Here is a 14,963-nt window from a genome sequence, read left to right as displayed (position 1 = left end):
TAAAGCCAGAAATTGCTTTCTGCTAATTTATTTAACGTCTGGTTTATTTTTAATACACCATTTTGTTCTCTAGATAGCTTCCTGGATGGTATGATGTGATTGGCCGCGGCCTCGGCAGTGCGGCGTTTGAAATATCGAACAAAGGGGCATTTTAAACGTCCGGCTCGTTGCATCATGGGATTTAGAACATCTGGACAAAGAGAATCTTCATCCAAATGCGGTCGGCATCCCGCAGGTAAGTGCATTTCAAGAGATGAAAAACTGTGCAAAATCGTCGTGCAAATGCAAAATTAGATACTTACACTGTGCACAGATGTTGTAGTGACCTTTCGTACTAATTTGTTTTGTGCGTGATATCAAAAGTAAGTGATCTACGTGTGATATAAGCACTGGTGCAGTACAACGACGTCGTAGTCGCGGTAGAGGTGGGTTGTTACAGCAATTTTCGGTATCTGTTCCAACCTGATACTGAGACAGTAATGTACTAGTTACAAGTATCTGATACTTCTGTATCAGTTTTAGCAGTAGCGGTCCCAGGACCGTGTGACCGGAAGGAGAATCTGATACATTATTTATCACGCCCGGTAATTCTCTACCTCTGTTACTCTCATGCCCGCCTAATACAGCCAGTATCAATCAGTTCAACATTCACTGCAGTTCGTCCTGGCCGTGTATTACCATGTACATTGTTGCGGGCTGTCATGCTTTGTAGTTAGTATCTTTATAGTGAAATAAGGAATGGATAAGTGCAAGAAAAAGACTTCATTTGTGTGGAATTTTTTCATGGAAAATAATGAGTTTGCTAAGTGTAATTTGTGTAAACAAAAACTGAGTTATAATGCAATACTATTTGTTAAATAGTGACTGAACTTGCAAAGTTTTTTTTTTATCGATATTGGCACTGCTATCTGCCTGATGTACCTAACTCAAATGTCTATTGATATAGTATGCTCACTAATGTACCTATCTGTTTTTTTATTTTTAATTTTTGATAAAATCGTAATCTTTTAATGTATGAAAACACTAGTTACTAATTGTTCTCGAAAAAAGAAAGTCCATATGTTGATTACACCTGTTATTAGTGTCAACTGAGAATTTATTTGCATTTTCATAGCTCTTAGGTGCACAAATATAAATATTATATCTTGTATTAATGTACTTTTTAATATTAAAATGTCATTAGTTTTATTATTGAACGAGACGGTGCACGCACTGCGCACTTAGCATACTTTGATGTGGGACAATAAACAAAACGACTCGTAACAATTTCGCTCTGCGCCTCTCCTTCAACGCCTTCCCCTGCGCTTCCTCCCCTACATTCTTTCCCTTTATCCCTTATTCGTCGTGCCGCTCCCTCCCCTTTCACAAGCTCCGCCCAAGTGACCGTCATCTGCGATCGGGTTCTGCGCACGCGCACATTGGCCGTGGTGTTGTTCCAGGCGAATTAAAAAACTGATACTAAAGTACTTGATACTTTTCAAGTGTACTCGTTTGCAGTACCTGATATAGGCGTGTATCAGTTACAAAATATCAGGTTGATACTTTTCGACTCACCTCTAAGTCGCGGATATCACCCACCATGCGATGCTTGTCCGAGCTCAGTACTAGAGTCGTGGTTCAAGACTTCTGGCGGGGGGGGGGGGGGGGTGGGGGGGACAACTCCTATCTGCACTACTAGTAAAAGTTCGCAGGTTTGGGTACAGCTTTTTAATTAACTCCTAACACAGTCTCTTTACATGGGGCTACCTGAGGCACAACACCCGTACACCTGAGTGAGGCTCGGGCGCTCGGCTGCACGTGTTTCGGTGGGCAGGCGCCTAGTGCGGGCTGCCCCCGTGGTCTAGTGATATGTTCGTAAGATAGACTAGCTATTGCCCCTTTGTTCGATAATTGAAACGCCGCACTGCCTAGGCCGCGGCCAATCGCATCATGCCATCCAGGAAGCTAGCTAGAGAACAAAATGGTGTATTAAACATAAACCAGACGTTAAATAAATTAGCCGAAAGCAATTTCTGGCTTTAAATTCACATAAAAATAGTTTCGAAACAAAACATCGCTAAATATTACCGTGATTTAAAAAGTAAACAAACTGTCTGTTTATTGCTGGTGTCTTAAGCACTAACAATATTTTAATCAGATGGAATTGAAACGAAAAATAATTCTTACTAAGTCGAATAATATGACTTGATACATCTTACGGTAGATAATGCCTCACATGTTGTTGTGGTTGCTATTCGCTGCCCACAACGGAAGTTTTTTTCCTTAGACGAGACTGTTTGTTTACGCGCCTCGGCTGTGGCAGTGGAGGGGTGGGGGTGACCATGTGACTCATCACTTGTTTTACCTCCCCTCCTTCAATCACCATGGAAGTAGGAGGAACTCGCACCTTCTGGTTCGTTGACAGTCGGGATGTAGTTACGTTAAAATGTCAGCAACTGAGGCGTTATGTCCGTCCCGCTGCTGTGGTGTCATCCCCTATGGTACACGCAACGTCTTGACACTAAAACCCTTATTTACAATTATGAATATTTACAGGTATGATTCGCGATGTACCACACGTAATCCTGACTCTACGTCGCCCTCGGCCCAGTCTACTCGCGTACGTCTCGGAGGTTCTCAACACGTCTCGGCGGCCGCTCGTCAATTGGGCCTGACGAATGGATCCCTGATTGTGCTAAGTAGTTCTCTGTACTCCCCACTTACCACGCTTGGTCTCACCAGTCTCTGCTCTCCGACCTGGTCCTCTGCGTATGTCCGCGTCGTCCTCTCGCCAGACGCCCACTGCCCCCTCTCCGATCGATTTTTTTCTCCTAATCTAACTAAAACTAAGTGTATTTGGGAGGGGTCCGGGTTAGGGAGGGACCTAGGTGAGTCTCAGGCCAAAGCCTATACGCCTAGTCATGCTGGGATTAGCCATGCAGGGAGAGGGTCAAATACATCGTGTGCTTAGGAGGAGATTGGCCAGCCATGACAGCGATTGGCGCCATGTCTAACTCCCCTCACTCTTAACTCTAGACTAAACTACTAGATAGGTTGGGCCCAGGTAAAACCTGCATAGACACAGGGAAAACCCTGGGCACTTTCATGCAGGATGCCAAATTTCATGCATTAATTTCAGAGCCTCGTCCGCCCGTCCTTCCCCCACCCCGCGACACGGGCAGCGCTCGGGTGCTTCCGGGTGTTGGCCTCGGCTTCGTCGCCCGGTGGACAATGTTGTACAAATAATCGACATAATTGATATGATATGAAAAACATCTAATTATTATTATTACAAACAAAATATTACATACATAACACTAGAGTTCATTACATATAGGTATGTTCATGTCGTCCCGTCGTAATGTTTTATTAAGCAAATAAACACAATAACACTCAACACACTGCATGGAGCAGGGGTGGATCAGGGGTTGGCGCAGCATAACGGTCTCTATGAGCAGGGGAGACACCTGGGTCGACGTCAAGGTAGGTCATCTTGTGTACACAATTTACTGATGCTATAATGTTTTTAGGTGTAAAACACACTACCAGTACGTTAGAAGTACTTATGTTTATCTGGAACACGTTACAACACCCAAGGCCAGAGGTCATGTTCATAACCTCTTGTGTTTTACCAGACTGAACAACCGTAACTTTACCTTTTATGATTATCAATATTTAAAAGAGATTTGTTTTCCCGAACTATTGATTTAAGTGTAATAAAAACATTTGAGTTTCAGAGTCCAGCCTAACACTAGTAAGTCTAATAGTCACATGTTTGCAAGGATGTCTAGTTGGTATGCCTTGGTTAATTAATTTAACTAGGTATTTTAATAAAGACATATGTTTTTAAAACTTCTGAAAGGTGTGTTTTCATTGAAACTTAAATAAAATAAAAACCTTTACTATGTTTTAAATGGTAAAATTCACTTAAAGATCAGTGCGAAGTAGTGGTGTCTAATGTTATTTATTATTTGTAGTTATTTATGTATGTTGCTATTTATGTACACCTATGATTTTTGAATTATCTATCTTCCTATCAAAACTTTTTATAATTTCTCTGGTAAATATTTGTATACTCTGCTTCTATTGGTTGCACAGAATAACGTAAAAACGTAACAGCTGAGCATTGCCAAGCTAATCTGTACCGGTCCATGTCAGCACGTGTGCCATTGTAGATACTTCGTTCCGTGAAATCTGTCTCTGGTTACGTGATCCGTCTCCGCTTCCACTTTATCGTAGAACGGGCCTCAGCAGGAGGCCAGTGTGTTGAAATGTGGCATTTCTGCGTCAAAGCCAGCTTCGCCATATCCCAAATGCCACACTGTCCTACACTCCACCAAGACAACATGTACCCCGTTCACTATTTGAGACTCTTTTATCTTCTTTCATTCTTTGGATAATAGATAAAGCCATTCAACCTCTGATTTTTAATTTTATAAATCCAGTGTGAAGTCTTTGATTCAACATGCTAGGGACACAGCCATGCTGGATTAGCAATTTTGCCAGATTATCGAATGTGAATATTAGGCCTGTGCAAAATCTAGTTTTTTGATGCGAAGCGAATATCAAATCAAATGTTTAAAACACTCGTGAAGTTGGATCGAATTGCGAATATTTTCTCGGTGAAGCTGCATTACACTTACATTAAAAAAAATATTGAAGTAAAAAAAATCATTTAATGTTTTAGCCCTATTTATAACCATATTCAATAAAAATGATCAAATACTCATGCATTATACTAATATTGAGCATTCATAAAAGCAAACTGAGTGCCGCCTTCTGAATTTTTTAAATAACCAACTTTATTGAAGCAAAACTTATACGACACAAAAAAATATATTTTTTCATTAATGAATCTTAGGTTTCCAATGTTTTAAAGCTTTGCAAAAAATTTGCAGCTTCACATCAGAATAAAAGCTTTGCGTCAAAACTGAAGCTTCAAATAAAACAAATGGTAAATTTCCTGGCAAACTAAAATCAAATATTAAAAATTGCTTGGTACATGTTGTAATGGGAATACGGTGTGCAAAAATGTAAATATGAAACGAACTTGCTATAAAAAGGAAAACACTAAACTGAAATGAAAAGTAACAGTAATGATAAACTCTAAGCAAAATAACAAAATGTCAGCAAGTTAAGGCAACCTGGTGGCTAAGCCGGAAACACCTGATAAATCTAAACACAAGCAGCTTGTTGGTGCTTTTACTGTATAATATAGTATGTAATATTTCTCTCTAAATATGAACCTATATGCAGAAAAAACCAGAATCATACACCCACCATTACATAGTTCCCATGTCTCTCATAGCAATCACTTTAGAAAAAATATTATAGAGAAGTGATGGGTTGGATGCAAATTGTTTTAAATTTTAATCTTGCATTGGAATCACAAAAAGTACCTACCTTGAATCTTCCTCTTGAATCCCAATCTAGGTCTAAATGTTCCAAAATAAAATAATATAAAATAAATAAATAATTTACTCTAAGTTCAAATATTTTAAACCCTTTAAATATTTGTAAATTGAATTAAGTTTCTTGAATCAGTACATATTGCAATTTTATTAACACGATTACATATTAAAAGTACTTTATCCTGGGTAACTGTAAAAGGATACATACAAATAAAACATAAATATACCTAGTAAACGTCAGAGAAGTCAGAATAAAATTTTTTGAATTTTATTATATTTCCTCAATGTTTTTATTAAAAAAAAATTTTTTTCATCCAATCTACAACTATTAAAATACAAGATATTCAGTGGTGTTCAAAGATTCAACAAGCCTACGCATGTCATAAATATATATTTTGATTAAAGTTCTCATGAAATGCACCAAAATATTTTGTGATGCATCTCCACTCATCTTGAATACGTACTTAAAGGAAAGGGCCAAATACAAATAATAGTCACACTATTTTAAAACATCAGTAAACAATGCATGATTTTATTTTCCAACACATTAAATCAAACCAGCCATAACAGTTCTAAGACAGGTATTGAATCTAACTTAGAAGACCAGCTGTAGAGGAAAGGTCCGACGTATAGCCAGAAGGTTGAAACTCTATCTTCCACGCTCCATCTGCCCGCGGTGGGATCACACCTTGTGCATGGAAGCGTAGATCTTGTCCCAGAAGGCCATCCTCCTAGCCGCCAGGTCCTCGCGCACCAGACGTGTCTCCGCGTCTATCGACAAGTGGGCGGGGCTGGCCTTGGTGGAGGGGAGCCAGGCCGGAGTCATCCCTTGTGTTGGGTTGCTGCGCGCAAAAATAATTCATCTGACATTTCGCAGCTGTACTTAGTGACATGTATACTCTTGAACAGTGGACAAACACACATTCACTAACGTTATAAATGCTGAAAGTAAACACTTGTGAGACAATTATTGTAGACAAAATTAAATAATGTGGAGAATAACAGTCACGAAATTAAACTAAAAGCAAAAATGATAATAGTTTAAATCAAGTCCTGTCATAAAAAGACCAATGATATAATGGTAGTTTTTGGAATGGGTTCATTCTGACTGTTTTATCTAACTTTGCAATGTTTATTATTTCTGTGAGATGAATTTACTATTGCAAGCCCACCTCGGCTCTTAGTTCTCGCTCCAGTACCATTTCCCTCTTCCTGCTCTTTACTGGCTTGTACTCCCACTTGTCAGCCAGCACTCATCCCCCCCCCCCTCCCTTCCTAAACTTTCAACCTCTCTCCCTCCTATGCTTCCTTCAACTCCTTTTTGACTCTTTCTCATCATCCGGTTCCCTTCCGAATATTCTTGGCGGTGATCCTCCTTCGCTCTGACTATAAAAGCAAGAGCAGAAAGCCCGAAGCTTCATACTCAGAATCCACCATGCTGGATCACTCAAAGGAAAACGTATCTATGTAAGTTAAATTTACGAGGACAGTCCATGGAGTAAGTAGACTTTGATCTTGCAAGTAAAGAAGAGCTCAAGACTTGGGTTTTAATGTATCAAGATCGGCTAGAATTGTTCGAACAACCATAATTAGTAAGGAGGACTATAGAGCTTGAACTTAATTTCAATTAACTGTTGTTATAGATGAATCTATTCAATTTGAAGATTTCATCCACGAACTGACGAAGCCGATGAGGCAGAGCATGATAATGGAGTTGAACAGAATGCTTAATATGTTAGCGAACAGATGAATGCTAGAAATTGATCCATGGACAAGATTAAAGGGATGGAAAACCGTGGGGTAAGACTGGAAACAAGTGAGGGATTATCTGTGATGAATATAAGAGGATATTCCAGACGTACTGATAGGTGGAAAACTCAATCGATGACGATTGTAACCGACCCTTCGATAGTTTACAACAATGTGAGGTAGATCTCTCACCAGCATCTGTTAATGAATGTTGCATGTATATCTACTCACCCGTACTTCACAAAGTTAGTCCACATTTTCACCATCCTCTGAGACACTTTTGCCTCTGTTGAATTCTCAGTTATACCTGATACCTTCTGGTAGACGTGGAACAGGTATGCTATGTCGTCTGCATGGGCAGCACCTGTTAAAATAATACTTTAAATTTGTTGGTGCCTTTGAGGTAAAGGTTTCTTATGTATCATGTAAACATGCTTAAATTTAACCAGAATCATTAATTTCATCCCAGCTGAACACAATACATTTTAATGTAAATAATTCTCAAACTGTTAATTTAAATTACTAGTTACCAATCTGTATAGTTTCAAAAACTTCCAAACTTTTTTTTTCTGCTCACACAAGATGCAAGGAAAACTTACCTTTTACTGGTGATTTTCCTTTAGATTGGTTAAGTTTTCCATCATAAGAGAACTCGTACAAATACAAGTGTGAGTTTCCGTGAGCTAGTCTCTGTTTAATTGACCTGTGGATTCCAGTCACAAACTTCTGGTCACTGTCCACCTGTAGAAAATACATATTACCACAGATGAAATAGCTTACAAAATTGACTTTCAGCATTCATTTATTCACACAAATGTAACATTTTTTTCTAACATATATAGTGAGCCAATGATTAATATCACTATGTTTGTGGCATACATTTCCTATGTGTGTGTGTGTGTGTGTGTATATATTGTATATATGGAATCCATTTACATTATATTACTTTCAAATTTGTTTTACAAATTCAAAATTAATTCAACATTTAATAGGGTGCTGTAAATAATTATCTTACCATGTATGAAAACATATTGTTTCTTATAATCTGCAAAAGTTTTGGTAAAGAAGTATTAAAGCATGTGGCTATTATATCGTTCCTCAGTCACCATTCCCTAGAAATTGTATTGCATAGTTTATAAATACTTGTTAGAAAGTTGGTTATGATTATTTTTTAAATTCTTTACTCAACCCCTTTGGAATAAGATGTATTTAATGTGGAATTTACTCGTTTACATCACTAATGCTTTATATGCAATTATCTTCTTCTGTGAGAATAGTTGTGCATTTCATACTATCCATCGCTTTGACGATTCTAATTATTTTCATTTTGCTGTCTGAAATATTTTATAATTTATATTTTTGTTTATAACATAAATATTTTAAAAGTAAGAAACTTTGAGGATGAAGGAAAAGAAGGGCACTCTAAAGGTACATTTACTGGAGGAGAGAGTTTGGCTACAGCTGGAGGTTGCAACGCACGTCGACCAGGGAGCTGATTTCGGCGGCGGACGGGGTCCCGGTGCCCAGGTAGAACTTCTTCATCTCGGCAGCGATCTCCTCAGACAGCTTGGAGTTCCTGGTCAGGTGCAGGTCGTCGGGGATGAAGCGCTGCATGTCCACATTCTTCCACAGCTCCGGCTTGCTGATGAACTCTGAAAGGACCACGCGCCCGTCCGTTAGCCGTGCTTGCTTGCGAAATGGTGGAGGCGGATACTCCGCAGCACTTTGGCTCCGACGTGCAGTACAACCTTGAGCAACTGCCGCAAGGCTCTCGACCGGGAGGCCAACAAGACAACCCATGAGTGATCAGGGAAGATCAGAGACCTAGCCAGCCCACTGTGTGCAAAGCCACTCGGGCTCGGGTGTGAACAGGGAAAGAATATAACAAGCAGTTCATACCTGCAGACCAATATCTTGGTTGTAAGTTAGGTGGGGGTAAACAATGATGATTTAGTTCCTTCACCATTGCTAGTTACTAGGCTGAGAAACTGCCATTAGCCAAAATTGATTCAGCGGGGGAAAAGGCGGTAAACCAACTCATGAATTGCTCACAGATGGAAAATTTTCTCCGCCAGTGCGACAGTCCATTCTTAATACAAATATGTACACAATTTCATTAATTTCTGGTCTTTATTTCACCTAATTGTTTTGTTTTGGAAACTGGAGAATAACCAGAAATTCTCCAGGAAAATAACTTTAAACACACTAACTATAAAAAAAAGTGACTTTTGGACCTCGAAACCTCTACAGGTAATTGAATGAAATAAAGTGGCACTTGGTTGCCGTATGGCAGTGTTAAAGCTTTGTCGTGTGTAACCAGAAGTTAAGTGTCTGCTCAGTCGCTGCGTGTTCTGGTAGTGGGTTTGTGCGATGCTCACGCAACACGTATGGATCATCCTTCTGCTCCTTGTTGTTGCAGCCGGTGATGTAGGGCACCTGCGTGTAGCGACCCTGCCTCAGCAGCATGATGGGCTCCTCCGGCAGGAACACCTCCGAGCCCTGCTGGTGCTGGTACTCCAGAGTCGGCGGGAACGGGTTGTATGGGTCCACGCTCTTCTCCTGCACCGGCAACATCACCATGCACTAGCTCAAAGGTCATTTGAATCCGGGAATCAGGCCATTTTGAATAAAGCCCTATCACACTGTCGCACTGTCACCTGTCGTACTGACAGCCTGTCACCTGTCGTACTGACAGACTGTCACCTGTCATACTGACACTTGTCACATTGTGACCTGTCACACTGTCACCTGTCATACTAACACCTAACACCTGTCCAACTCGAGCAACACCGAAAACTCACACAGCACTTACAAGAATATCACTCCTTATCCAGCAGTTTAATGTGGTATGGTATACATTTTTTTTATCGTCTTGTACGTCCAACAATACCGGTTAATGGCAGTAATCAGAATCTCACGCGAGTAATACCATGCTAAATAAATGTTTACATAATGAACTCAACTGATTTAGAATCCATCGGACTTTGAACTGTAGAAAATTATTTCTTTCGCAAATAGTAAAACTACGAAGTTGTGAGAACTCTACCATTTTTAATAAATTATGAAAGTAGATTCTTTGATATCACCTATTAATATTTTGTTGGAACGATGCAGAGGAGCAAGATCCAACAAAGTAAAATTTATGTTCATAAATTTTGATACAAACTTTGCTAAATAAATAGCATTCATTTAATTCAATATATTCAAAGATTACATTTTTTTATTGTTTTTAAATTAATTTTTGTGATTTATGGTGTATTACTTGTATATTGGTGCTACCCTATATGATGTATTAAAATGCATTTCGGTGTTGCTTCGGTTTAATCGTAATCCACCATAAAATTGTGTCCCTACCCAAAATGAGTTACATTGCGGAAGCCGGCATTCAACAAGAAGGTGCGCCGGTCCTGACAACTGCCACTCCTGTGTGAGGATCAGTGACCACGCCCTCGACTAGTTCCCGGGCTATGAGACAGGTGCGCACTAGGTCGGCCTCTTGTATTCAACATCACCTTTTCTTCAGAAGCACCGCGAGGAGACTCACAGTTCCATTTCGTCAGCGGAACTATTTCAAACCAAACAATTAGCGGACGTGATAAATCAAACATGGTGAATGAAACCGCAAGAAATGTTAACGGATTTTTTTTAATATGCTATGGATTGGACTTTCCAACGAAGTGTAAATAAAATAAAAATTACACGTGAGCTAGTCTTTCAATACTCGCCGGTGATGCGTAAACACCTAGCCTCGGTAATGAGCAAATTTACGTGTTCTCGTGTTGAAAATATACTTATAACACGAAACTCTGGCACGGATTTTAACCTAGAAGTCTTACAAATAATGCTGAGCATGATAAATACAGTAAAACCTTTTTGTTGCGACCCCATTTATTGCGACCACCTCTCTTTTACAACCTGATTTCGAGGAACTGTGAAATAATTGCCGAAAATCAGAAGAAAATCGGACAGAAAATAAGTTTTTTTGTGGTGAGTAGCGTGTTACTGCGTTTCTCTTGCCGAGTGCTGTACTGCCGTAGGCAGCGCATATCTAAAAATAGATACCACTTCCTGTCGACCGCTGCAGTGCTTAACAACCCCCATTCCACGTACCTTTGCCGGCAGGGTGCAGATAAAGGTTTTTGTGGCAACGTGTTTACGACCGCTGTCAGCGCTTAACAACCCCCATTCCACCCCTTTGCCGGCAGGGTGCAGATAAAGGTTTTTGTGGCAACGTGTTTACGACCGCTGTCAGCGCTTAACAACCCCCATTCCACCCCTTTGCCGGCAGGGTGCAGATAAAGGTTTTTGTGGCAACGTGTTTACGTTTAGCTTTTTGCGAGTGTCTAGTGTAGTACGCAGTTAAGGCAAAGCTACCTGCTGGATTTCTCTTGATTTTCATTACTATCGGTTGACAATACACAGCGACCGACTGGATATACGCCCGCCTCGACTTGTTTTAACTGCCACAGCGATGTTTATTTTGACAGCTCAAGCAATTATCTTTTCCGGTGGGTTAATAGAAAAAGGTCGCTTCACCCAGCATAAAAAAAAGGCTACGCCACTTATTCCCCAAGCAGGAAACACACTGGCTGCCGTCTGTCTCCCCCGCATTTATCTCTCTTCTAACATTCCACGTCTCGCCTCTCGCGCGAGCAATAACGAAGCGACCACGCATCGGGCCGTTAATGCTTTGTTTGGTGACACCAGCTTGATTTTATTCGGTATATTCCTTTTCATAGGACCCTTGCTATTAAAATACATTTATATTTAAGTTTGAAAGCTTGTAAATTCCTTGCCAGAGATGACTGAACTCGAACTTTGTGTGAAAAGTGATATATTTTGACCCCTCCCTCACCGCTTTAGCACACCATTCATAATAGCCATCTTTTAGGGGAAAAGGGAGGGTGAAATGAGCATTTTCTCACTGAAGGTTTTTCAAAGGAAGCGAAGTTGTGGTGTTACAAGGGAGGACACTAGTTGGTTTGTGTGTGTGGGAGGGATGAGCTAGCCTTGAAGAATGTTACCAAGGGGAGGGAGGGTTGAGCTTATGCGTCATGAAGCCGCTGCCGCCAGCCAGCCGGGCGAGCTTCGTGTGCGCCCACTCGCGTTGCAGAACCTACAGCTGCCATATTTTTAAAGGAAATGTCCCATTATTTTTTTGTTATTCTTACATGAACAGTATTGGAAGTATTAAAGCCGGCACAAAATTATGTTGTGTGTTGAAATTAACAGATTTTAATGATCTTTCATTTCGTTTTTTTTTTAATTTTTTTCTTCTGATTTTCACATTTTGTTCAAAATGTCCAATTTTTTGACGGTTCCCGAGAATGTATTCGTAAAATCACTGCTTCGTTAAATCCGGGGTTCGTGACATCGGGGTTCTAGTGTATTTTACTACGGCAAGCAGAATACGTACATGTAAACTAACCAGTAAAAATAAACTGTCTTTTGACATATTTTCTTTAGAGGTGGCCTGTAGGGCAACGAACTTGTCATGAAGGTTGAAGTGGATTTAAAGTAGGGTGACCATACGTCCCGTAAAAACGGAATTGTCCCGTTTTTTAACGATCGTACACGGGGTCCCGAAAAAGTCTCCCGGGACGCCTAAATGTCCCGTATTTACGTTGGGTTGATGATACACTTTTGTCGCGCCTCTCCTCGGGCCATCTTCCCCTCTCCTCGACAGGTGAAGTCGCCCATACCAGGCCAGAACAGCACTCTGAATTTTTGAAGATATGCCAGTATGTGTTTGCGATCCCTGCCCATAATGGTAATACTGAAAGAATCTTTTCGCTTATGAACATTCAATGGACAGATGAAAGGAAGATGGGAGTGGATAACCTTTCTGATATCTTGCAGGTACTCTACAATTTAAAAATGGACTGTTCTAGTTTTTACTTTATATTGGAAAAGAAAGAGGTTTTAAAATTGGCTGGAACGAAAGAAAAATATCCCCAATTGAAATCCTAAAGATTTTTAACATAACTTTGACTAACAATTTTAGTTATCTTGTTTAATTTTTTTTTGGAGTATGTCATAATAATTATAATAAATAAGTATTCACTGCAAAATTGTTTTTATTTATTATAAGCCTCACAATTTAAATTAAATTACATATTCATAGTTAAATTGAAAAAGATTTATAGGTCTCAAATCAGCAAGAGCATGTTTCTATGATTACGTCTCGATGGAGGCCCCTCGGTACCCCCTTTAGCTGGAGGGTATCACCCCCAAACCCTCCTTGATGTGTCCAGTTTTTACAAGTTTATGATTTGGTCACCCTAGTTTAAAGCAAAGCCGTCTAGCATTGTGAGTGACAGCATCCTGCCATTGTACGGCTGGTTTCTTAGCGAGTAGCGATGTGGAAGGAGGGGGGGGGGGTTAAAATGAACTGAATATTTCGGAAAACATCTATTACGACCCTATTCCTGGGAACCGTGAGGGGTCGTTTCAGAGAGGTTTGACGTACTATACGAAAATGGTGTTTTCAACTACATTTCTCACGGGGAATCACAGGCAGTTACCACAACCACCGGAGCAGCTACGTCGACTATCAAATCATTCGATTTGCAGAGCGAAAAGTTAAAATAGTAGCCTATATAATGATACAGCTTCGATAAAAGCGAATAAGGCACGAAAAAAAAAAATACTAAACCCCTTCTCTGGACCCGATTTTTGACAGTGAATTTGATTAAAACACTGCCTGTCTTGCCGAAATTCACGAAACCGTTATTACTATAATGTTTCCCTTCGTCTCTATGAACATTGGTTCGCGCCGCACATCACAGACGGCAGCACCATGGTCGCACATTTCCGTCGCACGCATGGAACTTCCGTTCCGTTCACGAAATTACTCCCACCAAATGCAGTTTGCCGAGAGCTAAAGTGTTCACACATTGAAAACATTTCAACATACCAGGTTTTGTGCTGACACAGACTTGAGGAATTTGACCAGGCTCGTGGCATCAGTGGTGGTGTGACCCATTCTCTTGCCGAGGGCAAACGCTCTGTCAGCCGTCGAGTTGAGGAAGGCCCATGGGTTGAGGGCTGACCCGCTGTCGGATATCGCACGATGGAACAGTCCTGAAACGTCCATCACACACAGCTGCCAGTAGTGGGAGCTCCGATCTTCTATTTAACAAGTAATATTTTCCAAAAAAAATATGAACTACACTATTTTTTGTATGTAATAATCATGTTTTTTTTATTTCAAAACCATATGTATTCACTGCAACTATTTTACACTTATGTTTTATATATATGAAATCGATAGATTTTGACCAAAGCTGACAATTGAAACTTAAACGCAGCAAAATGATCTCAAAATGGTGGCGCTTCCCCTTCCGCCGCGCGCGATGCGTCGCAGTCCTCACCTAGCGTAGCGAATTCTTTGATCATTAGCTATCCAGTGGTGTAATTAAATTTTTGATGGAGATGATAGATATGTAGCTACAACACCAAACTGTATTCTCCGATTTTGTTATCATTCGTTTTTTTAATTGCCTCCCACTATGGAAACAATTGTTAAGACATATTCACAAAAAAAATGTTTTCCATGTACAATATATATATAACTATATCAACAGACATCATGGCTGGATGCGAAGGGGGGGGGGGGGGGGGAAGGCAGGCAGGGGTGGGGGGCACCAGGGGGCCAGGTTGAGTTTCCGGTTTTTTTTTTTAACGCTGATCTTGATAGGACAACAATTGCAAGTCTATTGCAGATATATTTCATTGGAAACCTTACAAGTAATGCTGTACGCACAGATCATGTTTACAATTTTGGCTATGATAACATATAGTCATTAATTTGGAACTGAAAAC

At 40.2% G+C, this 14,963-nt stretch overlaps 1 protein-coding gene across 1 annotated transcript in view; it reads right to left on the bottom strand.

Moving 5' to 3' along the window:
• Positions 1-5,892: 5,892 nt before the first annotated feature.
• LOC134539932 (juvenile hormone esterase-like) overlaps positions 5,893-14,963 on the bottom strand; it is a 56,209-nt gene continuing 47,138 nt past the window's right edge. Inside the window, exons 6-11 of the mRNA XM_063382297.1 lie at positions 14,056-14,222; positions 9,518-9,698; positions 8,619-8,791; positions 7,739-7,880; positions 7,371-7,503; positions 5,893-6,232 (exon numbers count right to left, since the gene is read on the bottom strand). Of these exons, the coding sequence (XP_063238367.1) occupies positions 6,073-6,232; positions 7,371-7,503; positions 7,739-7,880; positions 8,619-8,791; positions 9,518-9,698; positions 14,056-14,222 (956 nt within the window). The 3' untranslated portion in view covers positions 5,893-6,072. The remainder of the gene's footprint in view (positions 6,233-7,370; positions 7,504-7,738; positions 7,881-8,618; positions 8,792-9,517; positions 9,699-14,055; positions 14,223-14,963) is intronic.

This window comes from Bacillus rossius, chromosome 16, assembly GCF_032445375.1.
Source record: "Bacillus rossius redtenbacheri isolate Brsri chromosome 16, Brsri_v3, whole genome shotgun sequence".
Taxonomy (NCBI): domain Eukaryota; kingdom Metazoa; phylum Arthropoda; class Insecta; order Phasmatodea; family Bacillidae; genus Bacillus; species Bacillus rossius.
The sequence above is the reverse complement of the archived record's forward strand: the minus strand, read 5'-3'. Positions and strand labels throughout refer to the sequence as shown.